Source organism: Coccinella septempunctata, chromosome 6, assembly GCF_907165205.1.
Source record: "Coccinella septempunctata chromosome 6, icCocSept1.1, whole genome shotgun sequence".
Lineage (NCBI taxonomy): Eukaryota > Metazoa > Arthropoda > Insecta > Coleoptera > Coccinellidae > Coccinella > Coccinella septempunctata.
The window spans coordinates 18,567,292-18,590,718 of NC_058194.1; the positions used below are offsets into that span (position 1 = coordinate 18,567,292).

Below are 23,427 nucleotides of genomic sequence, written 5' to 3' on the forward strand. Positions count from 1 at the left end.
TCAAGAAATTTATAATTATTTGGGTTTTCACGTATCCCTGAAATTCAAACTAGATGAGCACTGAATGCTTTATTGAAAAAATATATACAACAGGATCAAAAATACAAATAGCTCACTACAGAAAACAATGGAGTGCAAAATATATTAATAATATTATAAAATATGAATTCAAAATTTATACATATGCATCAGAAAATCTTTATAAATATTCATTATCATGAATTTACCTACAGTAGACTGCCATCAGCTCTTGAATGATAAATCCCAAAAATAGAATAACTTGCTTCAATCGCATTCTCAAACATACACTGGCAGTGCGGAAACATGATACATACTCGCTTTCTCACATTGGTAAATTTTTAAAGCATCAAACATCGATTGGTTTGTAACCTTAACTGGATACATCAGCTCTTATACATTTAGAAAGTCAACTTACAATTGTATTCCTAACTCCAGTAGCTAATACATAAACGATTTATGTAGGTACATTTATCTTTGGTAGTCTTACTTATACATTTATATTGAATATCTATTATATTCTTAATTTATATTCTTTTTTTTCGGAGTGAATGAATCATCTTTTTAGGAATTTTCCGAACGAAAAACCTTGGTTGTTATTTCATTTATAGTACACTAAATGGTTTTTCACATCAATCAAGCGCAAATTGATATCAAACATCGTCGTCAACTTGAAGATAGTAGGACATTTTTTACTTTCAATTTTAACCTTCAACTAGAGGGTATTCGGAAATATTTGACTTTTCTTCGAACCAATTTATGAAGATAATATTATTGTATGAATTCAGTCGAGTTAGAGGCAAGCATAAGTTTTACAAAAGTGCTCTGATAAGGTAGTATTGAAATAAACACAAAATTCACGATGAATCGAACTGAAATTGCGATAATAATATACGATCTCTCTTTTACTAGTTCTCTTTGAGAATTCGCAGATAATCTTTCACTTAGCAAATTGAATTAAACAAAAATAAGCTATTCAATATACATTTCGAATCACAACTCATGATAGATATTTGCGAAAGGCATCAGATCAGGTAGAGTAGGAATGTCAGATCTACACTTAAAAAGAAATATTTTTCACGGAAAATTGAATTATGAAAATATTTATCGCAAAATATAAGGGAATAAATGGTTCAGAATACAGAATACTTGGTATTCATATTCTTTTGTCGTCCATAAATAATATATAAAATTCATGAACAGAACATATTTCCAATATTTACAAGGCGATGTAGTTTATAACCTAATTAATGATACAAAACAAGACTATTAACTCACAAAATAGAACTAATAGTTAATTTCATAATTCACACCATTCTTATATTGTCCATCATAAGCTCCTTCTATACTTTTCGAACCAAAATCAAAATTCCCTTATATCAAACATGTTGTAAGTGTTAGCAGGAGAAGGTGGCTAGTTATCCATAACATTGATGCTCCACTGATATGAACATCCGATTCTTGAAGAAGTGGCATATCTATGATATGGATTATTCCATTGGTGCACTCAATATCTGGACGATAGACAGGAATTCTTTCACCATTCCAATGTATTGTGAAGGCTGGGAATTAAAGTGAAGAACTTAACATCCTATGATCTTTTGAAATTGTAAGAAATGTTCACGAAAGTACAAGCTATGGCAATAACCTCTTCTTAATAAATACTCTCAAGATTAATATAATTTTATGATCTTTGATTATAGTAATTTCAGAGTAGGCAATTTATTTTACATTGTATATCTTTGGTTAGACAAAATGAAAAAGTGAAACATCAATATGATAGTACCTATGTTTTTCTCACAGGCTATTCAAGTATCAGAAAAACTATCGAAAATAGACATGGAAAGGTATTGCAGAAAAACCTTCAAAAATATTTGAATTCTTCAAATTTGACTGGTTATCAAATTCTCAGGGATATTGTTCAAGAAAAATTTGGTTGTTTCTGTAAAGGGCTGAAGTTTCGTAAACCCAGTCGAATCTTCCCAACGATTCTTTTTTACAGTTTTTCCGAAATAACTATCTAAGTCTGTGCTTGATACTTTTTCGGATAGCATATCTCGGTGAAAAATACTATCGAATTCATGAATCACTTTCAAATTTTGTTCAATGAATAAGTTAAAATCCATGCAGGGACTAGCTTACGTGAAAAACACTCCGTATAAGGAATGCATCTTCGCAAATTCTCCTAGAGGAATTACAGTAGAATTATGTACTGCCAATAGAGTTTGTGCTTATACTTCATCGTATCATTGAGTATTAAACCCCTTTAATACTCAATGATATCGAATTATCGAATAGCGTATGGACAAATAGAAAGCGTGAGCGTGACATGAAAATGTTGTTTCTGAAATTCCGTTTACAAAGCTTTTATAGGGAAAATCTGAAGAATAGAGCATATACAGGGTGCTTACTTAAGATGCAAAAAATGCAGGAGGTGATTTTTTGCCCGAAAACATTTATATGTTGCGAAGAAATATGGGATAAAATAGGCACTTCTTCTATGGTATGGGGTGTCATAATTGGGAACGCTTTCGTGGATAATGGTCTGAGATATTTCGTTAAAATTTTTATTTCAGTTAATTTTTAAGTGGGGGGATAAACCCCGAAAACAACACTCAAACAGACGGTAGGCAGATAGACTTATTACTTATTGTTTAGAATAGTGAAGTACCTGCCCTTTGAATTTTATCATCGAAAAAGTGTGAAAAACACCCATTATCACCCCATATCTCAGAATGGGTTGTATATTTGATTCGACCAATGTTTCTTCATCTTCACACAAGGTTTTCGGATGAGGAATTATCTCCTGTATTTTTGACGTTAGTTAAGCCCTTTTGGAGCATATAGTACACAAGACTCCTCAATGGAGGAGGTATCATCATGTCATATGCTTGGAATCCAATTGGCTTATAGGCTATATTGAACTTGGAACATAGATATATGGAATGGCCTTTGCAGTATTATGAACAACGCATTTGTTGTATGCGTATGCGCCTTTTCATTAAACGTTCATAAAGGACGTTTAAGCATAAAATCTCTATGGAAAAAAGACGTTTAAAGAATAAATCTCATTTACCTAATTAAACTGTGCATACGGTCAAAAGACCGTGGCGTTATATGTTACAATCCTTTCGCATTGAAAATTGTAAATTGTAAAATATGTAACAACAATGACCGAGTCAACTTTCTCAATTTTGATTGGTGACACTAAACAACTATCTCACACCATCAGTCTTTGAACAACAACAATATTTTCCATTCCATGTATTTATGTTCCAAGATATTGGACGAATGAAGAAGATAGTCTTAAAAAACCTTCTTAGGAGTTTTTCCTTTACTTGACGACGAATTTTTTCGAATGCACGTTATATATTGATGAAAATAATAATATTGGGAATTTCACTAATATAAAATAAATTTTATTTAATATATACCTATCAAATTGGTGTCCTTACATTTAAAAGCAGCCTAGTGAATAATGTGAATACAATAATATAAATTTGAAGAGTGATCTACGACTTATTTTGTGCTGTGCGAGTGCTCATTTCATTCAGATGAAAACTTCGACTTTAGAATAGAATTTCAATAGAAGATAGTTGAATTCCGCAGAAGGGAAAAAACAGGTTAAAAGCATCTGTATCTCTGGATCTGAATAGGGTGACGACAAAGTTCCTCTTTGCATCGAGGTTAAAATTAGGCCACCGGACATTCTCATGTCAAGGTGCTAGCTGCAATATGTAAACTAGACACTCATGTCTTTTGACGAGGATTATATGGATGCTTTTGTTTCTGTTTTTTCAATCGATACAGTGTACTTATCTCAGCCTTGAATGATATATTGTTCAGCTTTCTAATGGTATGATGAGGATGATATTCAAGTTATCTCTGAGTCAGCTCTGAGGTTCAGGATATATAAACTATATTTCTCAGAAACAAACAAGAAGTTAAGAAATATCGATATTTGGAAAGACTTTGAACTCACAAAAGAACATTTTTTGTAATCTGATAGGAATGAGTGTAATTTCAAACAAATATCAAACTATCAAATATTCTATATTTCAAGACTAGTTATTAAAAACATATAGATTCTATTTTACGAATCGAAGTTTCAGTGAATTCATGTGCAAGTCCATGGATACAATAGATCCAAATTGACGACTTACTTGGATCTGCAGGTTTACCGTTACGAGAATCTAATTCTTCGAAAGAAATGAAAGAAAAAGAATTAAATAAAGAATTATTTCTGCGAATAATACTCACCAGTGGCTTGGCCCACGTACTTCTCTTCAACGTACAAACGTAGGGATCCACCTCTGATTGTCCTCAGTTCAATGTCCTTTCTGAATTTGTTCTGTTGGCTGCTATTGTCGCTCAATTGCTTGATACGTTCCATAGTGTAAACTTCATCATCAGTTGCAACTAGATGACGTTCAAGAATATTGTTTGACTGAAAAAAAAAATGGTATCGGAATGTTTTACTACCTAAACCTGTGTAATATGAATTCAAATGGCGATTCCTTGTCGAAAAATAGTTTTGATTTTTCATATTCCTATTTTTTTTTCCAGGAGTCAATGCTTTGAGATGCATCTCCCTAAAAACTGCACTTGAAAAGCAATTTTTAACTTTTTTCTTGAAAACTGATTTTTCAGAGAAGGAGATGCAGAAAGTTTTGCTGGTGTTTCCCTATTATTGCAAGGGGTGGAGAAACCACCACTAAAATTTGTTCCGCAAAAAACTTTTTCCTTGTTCATGTTGCACCATTAAAAATTGATCTTTAAAGCCCGTTTGCAACAAATAAGGTCTCTTGTAGTTAAGTGTAGCTAAGTGTAACGTTCTTGGAGAAAAAGAACTTAGAAGTGCGGAAAGTGATAATTTCCCGCACGCGAATGGAAGTTCGGGCAAGCATTTAGGTAACACACTTTACGCATGGGTTGGGAACATCTTTTTTCTACAACGTTTGTTTCCTCATTTTCCTTCACCCATTGCAGTTTCCAAAGCGTCCCTTATTCATGCACTTGTGCGGGAAAAATCACTTTCCGCCAATAAAATGAATAGCCTAGGAGCGCCATAAAACAGTTATTTGTGAACCTGTTGGGAAAAAGCATTACTTTTCGTAATGAGAGCACGAAAAATATTGTGTCGAAACAGGGGCTGCTAAAAAAAAATATGAAAGACCCATATTATTTTTGACAAAGAATCACCCTCTAAATTTTTTCCCAACTATTCACCTTGTAGATTTTTTTCTCAACAGGCTAGCAGACTCAGAATAAATCTCAATTTGTGTTGAGAATAACAAATTGTATCCATAAAGGAAGTCTGAATAAGGAAACTAATGAATATCACCGTTTTACTTTCGAAGAAATTCAATTTAAATGATACTTAATATACATATTTACATTAGTGAAGCGGAAGTATACTTACATGATAAGCATAGTCGGGCATCAGAAGAACCTTCGTGGTGGATGGAAATTTAATACTGGCTTCTTTCCATGCAAAATCTCTGGGTACAAAGAAAGTATATCTCTTATTCGTGTCATTCAAGTAATTGTTGAATCCACGTCGCAGTCCCAGTTGGTATGTTATACTGAAAAATGAAGATATGACATATAGAGACGAGACGTTACAAAAATTATTTCATTCTCTCTAATACGTTCCCGATCCTGAGTGTGGAAAATATAGGATTTTCTCCAAGATAAAAATATTCCTTAGCTTGTGAAGAGAAGTCAACGCATTCTTCAGGTTTCAGGTTGAATTTTTTTTCATTGAGAAAAATCAAGCACCACAAGTGCGGGTATCAGAATGATTGTTCTTTTCGACTATATTATTCTTGCCGCTAGTTATTCACACTTTTTTGAATATTTTTTATCGAAGAAATTTATAATCGTTTGTTCAAATGTAGGTATAGGTACTATAAATTGAAATGGAAATTCAATATTTTCTCACTTCAACTGTGGGTCCTTCTCCAATTTGTCCAATATATTCGAATAAGGTATACCAAGCACCCTATCTATAACGTGGATGATACCATTTGTAGCTGCCAGATCAGCCTGTAATACAGTAGCATTGACACCACCTCCTTCTACAGTTACGGTTCTGTTGTTGCCCACAGTGTTCACGTTGAAATAGAGATTTTGCTGTTTGTTGAGTGTCGGAGATTGGAAGCTCTGAAAAATATCATTCTAATATTCGCTGAGATTATCACAAGTGTTAACTAAGCAGTCTAATAGGCGTTCTTTGGAAAGATTCTCTGGAAACGGTCATCAAATCTAGAAAAAGATGCTGGCTCTCCATGAATGATTTACACTTTTGTTAAATAAATCTGAACTCATTTTGGTTAATTTTGAAATTTGTTGTTTATTCCAGTGTAGTGGATTTGTAAAACAGAGTCAATAATTCTGGTGTGTTTGAGTGAGCTTAGATCACAGATTACCCCTTTGCGTCTAAAGTCCTAACAAACGAAAGCATTTACCATATTTCTACAGGAGAACGTTAAACATGCTCAGTGCTCAATAAGATAAATTAACTATATATATTACCAGGTACATCTGTGACGTAGCTTCACTCCCCTAAATATTTACATCAAAATGAGCCTGCTTGTGTGCCACAATAGACCGCATTGGTCGAGGTGGCAGAGAAGAGATGAATTTTTTTGTGATATATGTAAACTAATCGAAGTCCGGCTGTTCATCAAGCATCTAAGCTGAGTAACTTGGATAAAATTTACGCAAAATCTACCTCCTTTAGAAAACGAAAATGTGTTGAGGTAGTTGCGGATAGAGTATTATGTATTTTATATGTAAAATCTGGTGAATGATCCCAAATGAGTCCAGAAGTATCAAATGTACTTGGAATGGATAGGTCAGTCAATCAGAAATCATCAATTAAGTTCACATTAGCCATCTGCAGAATTCAAAAAATACAGAAAGCCGAGAATCGTTGAAGTGATCTTCAGGCTTTTGGCCATTTACCTAATCAATATTCACATTCACATATTATTTTATAAAGTTGAATACTTCTCAGTTGATGGCGCTTCATCGGATCCAGTTCTAACATCCCCAATGAGTAAGTATATATTTATTCATGAACGTCAGTAAATTTTTCGAAAATATGAACAACTGACTCTTTCAATTAAATTTACCGACCATTTTCTCTTCAATTTCTCAAATAATTGGTCCATAAAAAGCGCCAAAAAGATCTCGAACGTTTTCTAAACAGACCATTTTTTTGAAAAATGATGAGTGCAAATTTTTTTTTCGGCTGAATTTTTTTAAACACTCGTAATTTTTCCCTATTTTTCTTTTACAACAGCCTGTTTGCAACCTGGATATATAGGTTGTTTTGATGTTTCCGATCAAAATCAAACATGTTATACCAATATATTATAGATATTGTGGATATAATTTTAAATGAACTTCAATCAAGCACTTTATTAGATGCTAGCTAGGGTAAATATGTATTTCATTTTATTGCATGTGAACTCAATGGTGACCTGTTAATTGTATACCTTTCCAACTCACTGCTCCTAAAAAAGAATCCATATTGTCCAGAATACTATCTAGTTTCATATCAATATTTCGAACTTGTAAAATTTGTGCTTAACTTTCTAATAAATACTTCGTTATGCAACTATCTATTGAAATGCTTCATTTGAACCATTGACACTCACCGACCTCTTTCTCAGAGAACGCTTATGGAAATTAAGAAGAAGATTAAGAAATATCAGTGTTATATGGAAGAAGCCATTGTTGTGATACTGAGCGTTTCAATAAATACGTGTAAAGTTTACTGCATGAACTTCGGATAAGACCCATTTGTTTTATTCTACTGCTAAATACTGAAGATATTCCTAACGATATAAAAATGAATTTTTTGGAACAGTAAAAAAAATCCAAACATGACAAAGAGAATTCAAAAACTCACTAAATCCTGAGAGGTCTATTGTTTGTTTGCTCATTATAATGATGCTCTGCTAGATTAATACATGACTAAAAAATGAAAAAATGTTTACGTGATGAAAAAATATGCACTTTCAAAAATATAGTAAATGTTTTTGAAACTGTAACTTTTAGTAATAAATTAATTTCGATAATATATCTCTGCAATCCAGAACGAAAATCAAAACTCGCGTTTCAAATAATTTCCAGTTCATTTTTTGTGATTTATCAATTCAATTTTTAATTGGATTGGGTCATTTGAATTATATTGTCGACTTATCTTCAATTTCGGTTGTAGAGCTTGTAAAGGATTGAAAATATCGATGATCCACCCTCGAGTGAAATTTGCATTATTTAAAATTCTCAAGGTATTCCGGGAAAAAAAAATTTAAAATTCCTTCAGAAATCATTAGCAGTGGTTCAAGTTCTGATGAGGTGATAGTGAATGATGAGATGCCAATTATAAAAAAAATATTGGACTTACCCTGCCTTGTGCATTCTTCAGTATTTTATCAACGTAAATCTTATCATCCACAACCAAATGGAGGTTAAGAATTTCCCTGAATCTGGCCGGATCCCTCATTAATTTCTTGAGAGTCAAGTCGTTAATCCATGCTGTACTACAAGGAGCGAACAATGTTATTTGTCCGTCATGGTTCAGTCTATCGAAGAATTCTTGTCCAAAAGCTGTCTCATTGATGGCGTTCACAAATGAACTCAGAAGACCCCATTGGTGTTCCTATTGAATGAACAGAGTATTTTAAATTTTGAAATAGTGAACAGGGTGGATGTATTGAAAATTCCATGTAAAAAAAGCAAGCATAACAGAAATACTTATTTAACAAGGACATGCACTACTAAGCGATTATTTCAAACATACAACACAGCAATACATAGTATGTGGTGCTATTAAAAAGGGGAAAATAGTATAGGAGTCATGTGAATTTTCTTCGTTTCAAATTGCTCGATTCCATGAAGTATGAATACATCTGCTATGATTTCCGCTGCCTTTTGCTACTATTTTCATCATAACATCAAAAATTAAATGCGTTTTGGACTTACTTTTACTGTTTTCAAACATAACTAGATAGGTACTCATATATTAACATCTTGTTTCTTTAAAAAAAATTCTACTCCAATCAGATCTAAAATAATTTGAGACTGCTTATTTGAGACCTCAGGAATAAGAAACTATATAGTTATTTCGAAAAGTAACGATGGATAAATTCATTAATTCTGAAACTGAGAGTTCTTTGAAAAAATCCTCTGACACGTCGATATTGCTTTGAACAAAGGTACTTTTTGATATACAACCCATATTTTTGATTTACTGAATTTATTTCAAGTTACAGATTCTCAATGTAACTTCCACAAAAATTTGGTTGCAATGTCTGGGCCCAAAAAAGATTTCGTGTAGGACACGGGGACATAACCTGTGTCAATTTTCAAAAAAACATGCCATATTTTCTTCACTCTACCCGATTTTTATCAATTGCCAAAGTACAATAACTAATGAAACCTCAACTAATGAAATATCAATTTCTCGAGATAAAAATATTTGTAAGTTACACCCCTGTGACAAAAAATCAATATCACTTGTGCAGTATTGATACCATGCATAATAGAATAAACAGACAATCGAAGAAGTTCTTTTCGATATTTCACATTTCAAACTGAATTCTGGAACACAGTGCTATACAATTACACAATTATGTAGGTGTGTTATGGACAAACATTGAGATCCCCAGAAAATTCAAAAAAACTTGAAGTGTTGTGTCATGGTTGAGAGGTGCTAGTCCATGCTGTTCAAAACTACATTTCAACTCAATATTACCTTATATGTCTTAAGTTTCCAGTTAAAAAAAAATCGAGATTAGAAATGTGGATTGAATAAAAAATTTTGTGTATAAAATTTCTGTCAATATTCAGCAATTGGAATTTTATATAATATACATACACAGATAACAATACCGATAAGTTATTCGTCCTATTGTCTCACAGATTCAATATGTTACTTTCATAAAAGAAAAATAATGATTTCATAAATGTACAGATGTGCAAAATGTAAGGTCTCGAAGGGAGTGGAATATAAAACAAATTGTATTTCATTCTAAAGAGGAATAACAGAAAAAAAGAAGTTGAAAAGAAAGAATTGAAGAAAACTTTTTTACATTTGAAATATGCCTTTTTTACGAAAAAACCCGTTCTGAATGGTTCAATGTTTGAATCTAGATCAACCTGTAGAAGACTGCGTGTTGGTTTAATAAAGAAATATAGAAGAACTGACTCAAACTCAAAAGATTTTGCATGCTTGTACAAATTCAAAACCAGAGCGGGATATTTCCAGACATAGTTATGATAATTCTCTTCGGAATATTCCTTTCCAATCAACAAATTCAACAAAAAAGTAGAGACTTCTAAGCACCAAGCGCTTGGCTACCAGTTATCGATGACGCATGTAAAACCGATGCGAATTGAAGGTTAGATAAAATTTCAGAGCGAAATTCCTCTGTAGATATCAAATGAAGTTGTGGGCGAAATGTTAGGTGGAATACTACGTGACAAAAGAGCCCTAAAGTTTCGAATATTCATGCCATACCCAGTAGTGAAAGACTTCAGCAATTAAATAAATCCAGTTTCATTTTAACACATTTCACCTATTCTGCTGTACAAGTATCTAACACATCGCTTGTATGCAATGGAATCTGAAGTATATTTAATAGGATTTCATTAAACTGCCGTCTCATTGGATAAGAATTGGACTATACGTTTCAGACATTGAAAATGCCCGAGGCATTCGCCATTTTGCACCCGAGTAGTAATAAATTTATATCACGAAAATGCAGGAAAGAGTGTGTTCGTTCAGAGACAAGGGAAATTCATTAACGCCAAGAACTGTTCTAACTCAGGTTGGGCACGTAGTCGGATATCAAAGCCGATGCCGAACCTTGCAATTTATGGCTTCTTTAGGGGTCAGTTTGTGTTTTGGGGAACATTGATCTCTTGTTAGGGGAATACTGGAGATGTTCGACGATTACTCACAAAAAGTTCTCATATCACCCTTATATCCCTGATTAGACAACATTCTACAAGTTTTCGTGAGGTATGTCAGTAGAAGTTATAAGCTATGGTTCGAAGATTTGAAAGGGAATCAATTTGGGAACTTTGTATTTGAATTTGTTGTCTATAACACATAAACTGAAGTTGGTATCTGGGTGGTTAATTCGAATATTACCTTTGTGTAGTGGTGCAATGATGAATTTCTGAAGCTTAGATATTCCTATCGATGGTCAAAATGCAAATATTCTGAGCATAATTAGTATCGAAGTGTTTCAAAGTTATAATATATGAATTATAATGAATTGAATATAATGAATGATGAGATATGAACTATTGAGGAGATTAGAATTTATGTATTATCTTTCATTTTAGATATTCTCATTCCAAAGGGATGAAATTTTTTAGTATACTACGATACTTTCAGCGGTGAGCTTTTATTTATACTATTTTTTGCCTTCAGTATTATATTTTTCTTCTAGTTCATGGAGAGTTTTGGAAATTCTCTAACTATACTAAATACTAAAGATCATGAATGATTTGAATTCGTTAGTTATACACAGTTTCATAAGTAGATATATACAGCAAACTACATCGAAGCACTCCACAAAAACTATATTAACTTCAGCTTTAGCAAACTAAAAATATTATGAAAACGAAATATTTTTCTACTTTCATCGTACTTCAATAAATAAACGTACGTTTGGAGGTGGAATATCTTCAAATAATAACTGTTCTTCCTTTTTGATACCAACGTTGCAAATATAGTCCATTTGTTCCTAATGAAAATTCGCAAGTTAGTAACCCATTGGAGATTATTAAATGACTAAGTATACCTACTATGAAGTTCGATATTTCAACAGCTGAAATTATTGCTGAATATCAAAATAAAATTTCGAACACATTAATTAGGTATCACCTTCGACTACAGGACGATTCATTATTAATTACTCTCGTTTTTTGTGGCTCCTTTGTAGGAAAAAAGAGAAAACGATATCAGATCTGTATAAGGATATTTCAAGCCAAGTCCCTCAACTATATTTATGGAGTTTCTTACATCTCGAATGTCAAGTAGTATATGATTATAGATTATTATTATCATACCACTATATTTAGAATAAATAAAAATTAATAAATACATTCAAAATTTTGTGTATGAAAACTCAAGTGTTGGCTAAAATACTACCTACATATCAAATGTGAACAAATTATGATCACTCTACTATAATTATATAAATTGAATTGTTTCGGACAAAAAAAAAAAAATTTTTTCGTATATCTCGTATATCGCTTTACCTGGATGTAAGTATCTTTCTGTGTTATACAATACAATTGAATTCATTTAAGAGATAGTGGTGGAGACGTTACCTTGTGTAGTGCTAGTTCGACAGGACAATTAATAGATTTGTAGTGTTCGAAGTGAAAGTATAGTGTTGTGGTGAAAATGGGAGAAAACTTTACTTACCAACAAAAGTTCTTTCACAGAATTGTCGACTATCATCAAGGGTCTTTGAATTAGATGAACAACTCCATTCTTAACTGGAATATTGGCTTTGACGATTTCAGCTAAGACAATACCTTGTGTGTGTTTGCCATCCCCAAGTATTGTATGACTTTTAACATAATCTGAAAGTACATGACTGTTTGTTTTTTGTGGAAACGCACATACTGCCAAATAATATTTTTTCTATACAGAGTTTATTTTTGAATCCAAAACTATCAAGATTTTTATGTGAAGTCAACCATGTCGAAATACAATGACATGTACCTCACCAACACTTGTGAGCCCCCAGCAGTGCTGTCTAAGTCATCTGATCCGAAATGCCCTATTGCGGTTTTAAATACGCCGATGATATCAGAAAATTATTCGCATGTGACAAACAATCCAAGAGGATGGCGCACAATTCGTGTCACCGAAAGAAAATGAAACGATCAGAAAGAGACTTATATATGTTAGACAAAAGTTTCACAGGAAATTGGCACCAAACCCTAATACTGTTCTTCTGAATTTTAATGTTGATAACAAGTTTTCTGCAGATGCAAAAAACTGGGTTATAATAATAATAATCATCTCGATGTGCTTTATGTGAATCTGGGGATTCCATAATGTGACTTCATATCTCATAATAGCTATATTTGCTCGCAATCAAAATCTTATGGCTGTCGTTAGGAAACCATTTATAATTTATACTCACGGATTACTCTCTTGTCTCTTTCTTCTTGAGTGAAAGAAATGGTAACCCTGAGGTTATTGTCACCGTTCGCTAGTGTTTGGAAAGGAACTCCTTTCTTCGTAGGTGCAGTGAACAAGACCTGTTTAGGAATAACATGACCATCTATAACCTTTCCATCGATGGCTGCAGCTCGGCCTCCCTGTGGAAAACATTTATAATTTCATTACACAAGCTCTGATGATGTGCTATTTAAATTATGCAGGGTGTCAGATTTTTGGAAGCCTCTTTTAAATTAAGTATAATCAGATCAATTCAGGTCAATATACTGGTCAGGAAAGAAGCACAAACTGCTTTTGTTGGCCCGGAACCTTTGTGGTATAAATGACAACAAGGAAGAATTTCAGGAGAAGGAAAAATAATTACTCTGGAGGAATCTCCCTAGACTGGAGCATTCCATAACTTTAACACTGCAAGATCTAAGAAGTAGGTTTCTGGAAAGGTCCGATACTAAGATGCTGAGCAGGAATATGTTATACCTTACAGGTTTCCTTACAAGAAGTTGTCACCTTAGGAAGCAAATAATGAGAATGGGTCTGACAGAAACTGACGAGTGCAGATTCTGTGGGCAGATCACCTGGTGACAGAATGTTTCAACATTACTGGCTAACCCAAAAAAAGCTTTTGACAAGAAACTTACAGAAGCTAGGAGGTAATCTCTTAAGGCCCAGATACTGTAGTTCATTAGAACCCTAACTGGACGACATAGCGGTGAAAACCGCTCGGATGGTGGGCCTAATAGGTCTTAAGATCCCAGTGCAACACCTTTTAAAATCTACAATAGAGGGGGGTTGAGGTAGTGAAAGGCTCTATATACCAAAACAATTTTCAAGGAACCTAACGTCTAACCTGCGTGGATCATGATTTTGTTTTTTGCTCTCCAGTTTGGCGTCGACCCATTTTTTTCGGACCCACTCTGTGAGTTAGCCTTTTCTTACCTTAAATCCTTCATCTACTGGAATGAAAAATGTATGTCCGCCTTCGGTTTTGAAAATATCTTCCTTGTTCGTTGCTTGAACTCTCTGTCGGTAGGACCTGAAAAATTCAACGAATGTCTTTACCTTTTACTGTGTCAACGACTTCAGGACTTCAGTAATTGGAAAACTTTCAAAATTCTTAGGTATTTATTGGAAAGTGCAGAGTTCCATAACGTACACAGAAGATTAATTGGAAGGGAAGAAAGCCTCTGAGCATTTGAAGTTCAATATTTCCGTTTCGATTGACAGAGAACCATCAAAGAGAAAATATAAAAGGGCCTTCACGCAACGGTTTTATTCACCTAGTTAACTTTTGTTCTGGATATTCTTTATGATTCATTCTGAAACCCACAATTTGTATTGAAGATACATAATGGTTACATTTTTATCCTGTGATTCAAGTTCAACTCGAATGAATTATTGGTGAAAAAACATCGTTCATAACATTTACTCTTTCCACGAATCTGCTTTTTCTCGTGCAAATTTGAAAACGAAATTTTTGCGTGGATAAGGATAGTAAATATGATGTTGTCCGGTTCCCCACTTATTCAAAAAAATGAGACACCTCACCTTGAAGAATAATTCTAATTCGATAAAACTGAATGGAGAAAGGAGTTTCTTTCAGAATAAAATTAATTATTTATTGTTTTATGAATGAAGTATTAAAGGTTCAGTTATTTTTAGCTGCTCAGGATTGCAATCACACGTCATTTTTGGACTAGGATAACAAATATGAAATATTAACTGTGCACATAAAATAAGCTAGAAATATGATAGATACATTGATCTATAGTTATATATAGTTATATATAGCATTATAAGCAACGAAGATATAAATGTTTGATATCCATATATCCATATATTGAGAATGAGTGGACCGATTTTGATGAAATTTTGTGGGTTCGATAACTTCCAATACCCCTTTCAGAAGAGTACTCAGATAATGGAGATTAATCTTTCAGAAATTAAAATCTATATTTTCTGAATAAGTTGAAAATACTTTTGTTTTCGGGATAAAACAATTTTCATTTCGAATGGCGCGCACTTGTTCCAAAGATAAACAAACGGCTTGTCATTTTTTGAGACTACGGTCCTGTTTTCAAGTATTCATGTGAAATTTTTGGTGGCACCTACTGGAGTTTTGAATTTCAAATGCCCTCTTTCCAACTAAGAACAGAATTATATGATTTTTATCAACATCAGTTGTTTAACCACGACACGTGTTTCGCTATAACAATAGCATCTTCAGGTGGGTGAAGGTAAACTGAAACTAAATAACGAAACAAGTTCCGTAGTTAAAAAATGCAGTTTACTGGAAAATCATATATGTAATTCTGTTTTTACTTCAATTAGGGATTTTCATCAAGTATCAGCCACATTAATTCACTATTCGTCCCCTTTTCAATTATTTTTCATTCTGAATCATCAACACACACCAAGTGTTGAAGCGCGCTGTCGAAAAAAATATTGAAAAATGTACTAATTGGACCGTAAATTCTTTTGAAATTATCAAATATTAGACACGGAAAATCATATCTGAATACTTGAAAACAGCTCCATATTCTCAAAAATAAACATGATGAATTCGTTCGTTTGTTTCTGTTTTGGAGTAAATGTGCCATGAGAAGTGACAATTGAGTTTAGGTTCTTGAACAAAATAGGTACTAGTCATTCTCAAGTTATAGACATTGAAATTTCAGGATGAAATTCATGAAGCACCCAGTATTTAATGAACTAATTGACTAGGGTACGAAAAAAGGCTTAGATGACCTGCATTCATAACTAAATAATCAATGGCCAACCACCACTCATGAAATATAGTGTATAATAAGTACCTACACCTTTAAATTAAGATACTTGTGCAGCTGTTTAACTTGAAATATCTCGAAAAATATTGACTTTATCGCTATGGAAGAGATTGTGACTATTATTTAACCGTAGTATTTGTTTAAGACTGACTAATTTCCAAGACATTCACAAAATGGTGTAGGCCCTGGTCCCTTGCAAGCAATGTTGTCAGAAAGCTATTATGAATAGTATAGGGGTTTACCCCGGGCAGTATTCTGGGAGTGAAAAAAAGGGATACTTACCTAACTCTGTGATCTCCCATGATGAGGGATTCATAACTTTCCAAGAATTCCCACGCAGTAGGGTTGAAAACCTTATTGGCGGCGTTTTTTACGGATCTCGTGGGAATCAGGACCTCGTCAATTTTATGTATCACCTGAAATTGAAGCACGGATGAAGTTGTGAGTGCGAAATAACTTGATGTTAGGGGGGTGGGTAGAAAAACTTCTTGAGGTAATAGAACAGAGCACTGTAAAGTTTAGTTTGGAACAAAACGTTGAAATTTGTCAGAACGAGCTCGTGAAAATTTTAGGAAATCAGCTAATATCAATTTACTGATTAATGGAAGCTAAAAATTACTTCTTTATTTTCACGAGAAAGCTATACAAATAATTGACAAGCTAGAGAGGAACTCTTACTTTAGGAGAAAAATCATTGCACTTTGAAAATTGTGTTAGTGTTAGTTCACAAATGAAAGCACCATTGCTCAATTCAGAAAAATGCAAAGCATCTTTGAGCTGGTTTTTCTATCCCACCAAAAATCATCTTCGGATTTATTCAAAATCAACTCTTCAGTGGCATATTTCCCGAGTTTATGTTGAACTTTTTCAATTCTTATTCTTTGCAATAAATATTTATTTCGTTTTATTTGTATATAAAGTGTGCCATGAAATAATATAAAATAACATAGAAGAGTACGAGAATATGAAGGGAACAGGTATACAGTACTTACTTGTTCATTCGAATTTTGGTTGACCTGTATATTAGACTGGCTGATCAGCATTTTGGCATTGTTGATGTATATGTCATCATGATAAGTCCCAGTGGTGTGCGTGACCCATAAAATTGGACTGCCAGTCAATTCAGAGAAGAGGGACGTGTATGACGTTCCTAGTTGACCAGTCTTCTTAGGTACGTTTGCTGCAAAAAAGTTTGAATTGAAAACAAAATTCAAATCGAAGAAAGAAACAAAAATTTTGGTTTCAGAAGTTTTTTTAATGAAGAATATCACTGACTTCAATGATAGTGGAAGATGAGAGTGGCAAAGGTAGAATAGATCCTTTTACTTTGCTTCAGTGCTTTTCGTAGGTGAGGTTTTTCTGAAGAGCTCATCAAAATGAATCGTTTCACTAAATCCCCTTTATAAAATACCATGAAATTTCAAGTACGCGTCTAATGGTGAGTTTATGCAGAGTCTCTAAGAACTAATACCTAAGAGAGGGACTAATATCATGGGCAGATGGCAGATGGCCTACAAGCCATCTACCTTGTTGTGTTTTTTGTTAGTTTCGCGATATTGAAGAGTAGGTATTTGAACAACTCAAAAAGCAGAAATCCAGAAACAAAGTCTGCAAAACTGCAAATAGTAGAATCAACATCATTTACAAAATCCATAGCAGGGATGGTGGAAATCAGATACAGTCAAGTCAAAAAGGCAATGAGTCAAGAACAATTTTACCCCTACACTCTTATCAAATAGTACCAACATCTTCAAGTCACTGTATTTTCGATTTCTTTTTTTATAACGGTGGAATAATTGAGTGTACATTTATAAAACATCGATTACCACTTCGCGGTATGAGGTACGTAATAGAGCAAATAAAACTGAGATAGCACTACTCACCTATATGATATGGTATGATTTCATTTGGATCATCTATTTCTGTAGTATAAGTCTGGAATGCTGAATTTATAGGTGCGAAGATGGTTACTTGCTTATACTTCAAGGCAACCTTCGCAAGTGGACTCCTCTGCAGTAATGAATAAAACTGAAACAAAAAGTAATTATTAGGGATATTCTTTCAGGTTTATTATTATACAAATCGCGATAGAAAATCAATAGCAATACATATTTATAAATGGATGTCGGTGAATAAAAAATAATTCAGACACACACCCGCCAATATGAAATCAACAAATATTACGATCTCAATCGAATCAGCAAACCACCACCACTCGAAGTGTCAACAGAAATACCATTTTGTCGCGAAGGATTATATTCTGACATTTGTGACTATGGTTCCGGTTTCATTTGACTTCGTCAAACCAACACATCTCACACCTCGACGAAAATAAATGAATTCGATGTCAGTAGTAGGTATGGTGCCAGAAGTACCAATCCCAAGACGAGTCGAATGCATAATTTGTCAAATTGTCAAGCGTCTTGCACCTCAGAAATTCTGTTCAATTTCATTGTGTTGACTATGGGTAAAGGAGTGTGACCTAAAATATTTTCAGTTCGAGGAAACAAAATTTGTTTTAATTTTTCTAAGCAACTGATTAATTTGAAATTATAACGAAGGGGTTTCTTCATCGTAGGCAATTTTATGACTTAGTTCAATGAATATTCCTTCTGTAGGCTATTAAAATATACCTTTTCTGAATGATTCGTATGACATCAACATATAATATTGATAGGTATTAAATGGTTCGAATGCATTTTATTATTCTTTATTGCAGCATTATACCAACCTACTTTTAATGATATTGAGTGGATTGATATTATACAACCTAAAAGAGAATAAAAGGTCCCAGTAATGGATTATCCATCATTTTTGATTATTGGGAAAGAATGGGCGATTTAAATTAATGCAGGTGAGTTTCCTATAATTATTTCTTGGGAAAATTGTAATATTTCCGAAATGATCTGTTAATCTGCTTTTAAGCAGTTAAAATTTTTAGAAATTATTGAAATTTCTGTTTTTACCAATAGCATTTTCCTTGGTGTGAAATTATTTTTTCAGTTCAACTATGGAGTGATTTCTGCTCTTTATAATAATAGGCAGTTGTTATTTGATGTCGAAAATTTTTCTCATACATTGGAAAGCGTGAGGATTTTTCTACTATAAGGATACAGAGGTGCGATTGAAAATTTACTGTATTTTTCCATAAAATTACAATGATATGAATCGTTTCTTTGCAAAATTATTCAAGTACGTGCATCACTCTGTTTTTTCATTATCGCGTTAATTGTGTGAATAAGAACGTGCTAGCTGGACAGGACGACGATAAAAACATGTTCCAATTGAAGCAGCTGCAATGAAGACTTCTAATCTCCTTTCATTTGCGAAGATGGTTACGAATTAAACCGTCAGTTAATTAAAACGATGATTTACATAGTGATCCCAATTAGAGACCGTTGTTTCTAAGGAGATAGTTCCGGTTGACCACACTCCCAATGTGAAATGCTAAGACAGAAGGATACATACAGGCTGGTCCTAGTTATTCGCGTTTCATCAGCATAGCATATATTTTTCGTAAGCTTGATACCTATACCTACTATGTGAGTCTCTGACTAGTACAAATATTTCAACAGTAGATTGTTGAGACCAAAAGAAACCCTTTTTTCATATACCATTTTTCTTAATTCGGACATGATAAAAATATATAGCCATTTTATGCTTTCATAATGAGTTGTGCCACCCCCTGGAAAAACAATATTACCTTCAGAATAACCACAGAACACTAATAGAATAACTAGATACATCTGTGACACTACACATCTGTCGATCTTTTAAATAGAGTTGTATTCAGCCGAAGAACCTAATTTTTCAAATTTCAACGATGAGCCTTTTTAATAATAGTTGTAAAATTTTCAGGAAAACATCTGTTGAATAGACTAAAAGAGAGTGCGGGAGACTTGACCCATGCTATGGTCGGGAGATATAATCAGTGGTCCAAACTTCCCGCACTGATAATAGTTTGCTTTGAAAAAAGAAAATTGAATATCTAATAGAAATAAATATAAAAAAATATACAAAGTTTCAAAAAAGTGAAAAACATCTCAGAAATAAGTGAGAGTGACTCTGAAATAGAACATATGTATTTCATATGCTGATATATCTGATGATGAAAACCTTGACATAGAATATCGTGGGTCATTGGAAATAGTTTTCTTTCAATGTTTTTCCTGATAAACAAACTTATGGTCAAGTCTCTCTCGCCCCCTGTTCAACTTCCCAATGGGTTAGGGAGACATATGTCTCCCAAATTGGGTCATATGACCCAATTTGCGGTTGCTAAAAAAAGAATTGCTGTGCTCAAAATGTTCATCTCACCATCACTCTACTATTATCTGTCCTTACCTATTTGGGGATGATATCTTCACGCAAAAAAAGAGTTGCTACCATTAACAGATATAACTTGAGTGGAATGTCTTTCAGGACAACCAGCGGTTGGGTTAGGAGGAGGGGGCAAAATGAGAATCACCCTGAACATCACCTTGTGATTTTGTGTTTTATGATTATTTTTCATATAACGAGGCGAGCTGCTTTTGATATGTAAAATGGGGGTGAGGGACAATCCGGTAATTGTCCACAGATCAAATCATCATTTGACTGATAAATACATTTTCACCGAGGCAATCAACTTGTCGCACAACAAAGGAATTCAATTAAAAATTCATAACATCGTCAGGAAGCAATTAATGCAGCTTTTAAATTCATAATTTTTCAACCGGGCGGCTCTAAGCCGTATCTTCTGTCCTTGAGTAATTAATCCTTTAATTGAATTAATTTCGCAGTTGGGTTTCATCCCTACACGTCATTGTCATTGCAGAAAGACTTCCAAGTGCAGGGTTGGTATTCGTCAGTATTTAATATGAAGACAGAAAACCCTATGAAAAGCTGTGAATGTCTTATATCTCACAATAATTCGTTGCAGTTCCCCTTGGAATGAGAATATTAAATGTCAGATTGGACGAACAAGAAATTTATGAATATTTTGGTCGGCTTCCAACTGAACCTAACCTATCCTGAAATGGCTTTCATGGTTCTGAATGGAAGACACAAATTCAGTGCATTGTCCCTATTTAACAGTCTGGTGAAATCGAATGTATCGAATTCGCATTGTTGCATTGTTGGCAGCAAGGGAGTATGATTAATTTATTTTTCTTCAAATTGCTATTTTTTTTTTAACTAATTTTAACTATGAAAAAGTAGTGGGCTGTGCCAAGTTCGCATACGGAGAGTTTGAGAGGCTAACCCGAGGGCTTACTCCTACTGTGCCAACAAAAAACATAATTCAAACAAGTTTCAAGTGCCCGCGCAAGCCATTCAGGGAAAAGTCAAGTGGATACGATGAAGCATTTCTCTTCTTCACCACCTTTTATGAACCCAGCGTGTTGTATGTGAATTGTGTGGCCAAATAGTATTTGAACGATATACAGGGTGTCCTGACACTACGTGACTATTTCTCAGGTGTGAATAAAGTTTCTATATTAAGACGGGTCAGGAATGGTTCAATGTTTTTCCTATGACGCCGAATTGCAAAGATAATATATGTGCCTCCAAGTGGTACCCCAGTTTTTTGTGATAACTTTCGAACGACACAATCGATTCTGGTAATTTTTTGAATTTGGGTATTCCTTGTAGATAGAGTAGAAATCACCCTTGGCTTGTTATCGTAGTTGTACATTATACAAAAGAAGAAGAATGTCAGGCGAATTTATGTACCTCTTGTCTCAAGCCCGGTCACATGCTTTACAAAGTTCAGTTGCTCATATGGGGGTAGATGTGCTGATAAAGCATGAACGGAAGGGGGAAACTTTCCCTCATTTATGCGGGCAATTCAAATGAATCCAGGCGCCAGACTACCCTGCGAACTCCAAGAACCACCCTTAGAGTCGCTTAAAACACAGAATTTGTTAGTTGATTAGCGTGTACAGGAGAAATTTTCATTTGTAATCAAGTCTCGTCTCGCTCATACCAGTATCAGTCTGAGGGGTTCATTTATCTACAATCGGGCGTTCTCGCCACAAATGAGGAACGGTGGGTGGAAAGTGAATTAATTTGACGTTGGTTTGATTCATTATTTAGATTTAGTAACTTTCGAAGAAGGGCATTACAAAATCACAGTCTCCATCGGATATTTACAATATGCGTTTTTGGAACATGAAGATTGACCCCCTCAGCAATTTTTCGCACCAATATACAAGGTGTTTCATAAATATTGCAAACAAATACAGGATATGAATCCTGAGTTATTTGTAGTCAGGAAGGTCCTGTAAGTCTTTGTCTGGAAATGATTCATTTCCAAGGTACAGATAAGAGACAACTCTGATGTTTTCGAAAGAGTTGATGTGAAGACTGGACTTGCAATTCTTGTAATTTGAAAATCCTTTTAATATAATAAAATTCAATCTTCGATTGCTTTATTCGGGTATAGGATAATTTTTCACTGAAAGTGGTGCATCCTAGAGTAAAATTTAGAAACTGTTCTTGTTCTTAACTGAATGAAAATTGTGGAATAATTATGGAAAAAACATTGGTGTACTTTTTTTTCTTATCAAAAATATGAAAGTCAATATCATTCTGTCACAGTACGCACGCCACTGTATGTGCTGAAGACAAAGTATTCAATTGTGGAATTGTCATCTTCATTAGGTATCCATTTTTACCAAATCTCGTTCAAATATTTCAAGCATGTAAAATGTGTACAAAAATGTAAATGGGATAATCTGTTCAGCGAAATTTGTTAGTTTATACATGTTGTTTAGGGTGAAGTTTCACCCTTCATTAGAACACTCACCGGCTCAAACTATCACTAATTGACCCAGCAAATATCTGACACGCTTTCCAAGTGAGCAACAACGAATTTCAGTTCATTTCTATAATTATGTTGTACTGCGTTCTGCGGACCCTTGCAGATATATCTTCCGCCACCCCTAACATCATTAATTTCGGATTCACTCCATTTTGCCGCCAGGAAAGCGAAGTCATAGATAATTCAGGGAGTTTATGATGAATCGGAAGTTCTATTTGTGGAGCAGAAGGAGGTCGTATTGACCATATAGAAAGAACGCAATTTATGGCGTTTTCCCTTGTTTGTTTCGGTGTCCTGGGGGCAAAATTAGTTCGAGGATGGAAAATGAGATTTTGGAATTTATACATTGAGAGAATATGCGTGTTCATTGCTCTTTCAGTGGAGAAGAGTGATGTCAGTCGACACCAAATGTTTGTCCATTACGCATAATAATTTTCCTTTCTAACACACAAACGGAAGTGATTCAAAATATTATTGGGCATATGATTTTTTCACCTTTAAAGAAACATGTCAGGGTGGACTTATGAATAGTACCTAAAAAATCAAATTCTTATTTGATTGAGTCGGTCTATACTTGATGGAAGTTCATTTTATTTGAA

The 23,427-nt window shown here is 33.9% G+C and overlaps 1 protein-coding gene across 5 annotated transcripts in view; it reads right to left on the reverse strand.

Moving 5' to 3' along the window:
• Positions 1-56: 56 nt before the first annotated feature.
• LOC123315201 (fasciclin-1) overlaps positions 57-23,427 on the reverse strand; it is a 92,100-nt gene continuing 68,729 nt past the window's right edge. The window contains exons 2-15 of one of the 5 annotated variants that reach the window (XM_044900804.1): positions 17,910-18,054; positions 17,019-17,206; positions 16,309-16,442; positions 14,180-14,276; positions 13,206-13,383; positions 12,476-12,636; positions 9,788-9,796; positions 8,438-8,692; positions 7,686-7,706; positions 5,963-6,183; positions 5,441-5,603; positions 4,279-4,465; positions 4,182-4,217; positions 57-1,580 (exon numbers count right to left, since the gene is read on the reverse strand). In XM_044900804.1, coding sequence (XP_044756739.1) covers positions 1,393-1,580; positions 4,182-4,217; positions 4,279-4,465; positions 5,441-5,603; positions 5,963-6,183; positions 7,686-7,706; positions 8,438-8,692; positions 9,788-9,796; positions 12,476-12,636; positions 13,206-13,383; positions 14,180-14,276; positions 16,309-16,442; positions 17,019-17,206; positions 17,910-18,054 — 1,983 coding nt within the window. In that variant the 3' untranslated portion in view covers positions 57-1,392. Of the gene's footprint in view, positions 1,581-4,181; positions 4,218-4,278; positions 4,466-5,440; positions 5,604-5,962; positions 6,184-7,685; positions 7,707-8,437; positions 8,693-9,787; positions 9,797-11,711; positions 11,790-12,475; positions 12,637-13,205; positions 13,384-14,179; positions 14,277-16,308; positions 16,443-17,018; positions 17,207-17,909; positions 18,055-23,427 lie in introns of all 5 variants that reach the window. The other 4 variants (XM_044900801.1, XM_044900805.1, XM_044900802.1 and 1 more) reach the window with 4 other exon arrangements.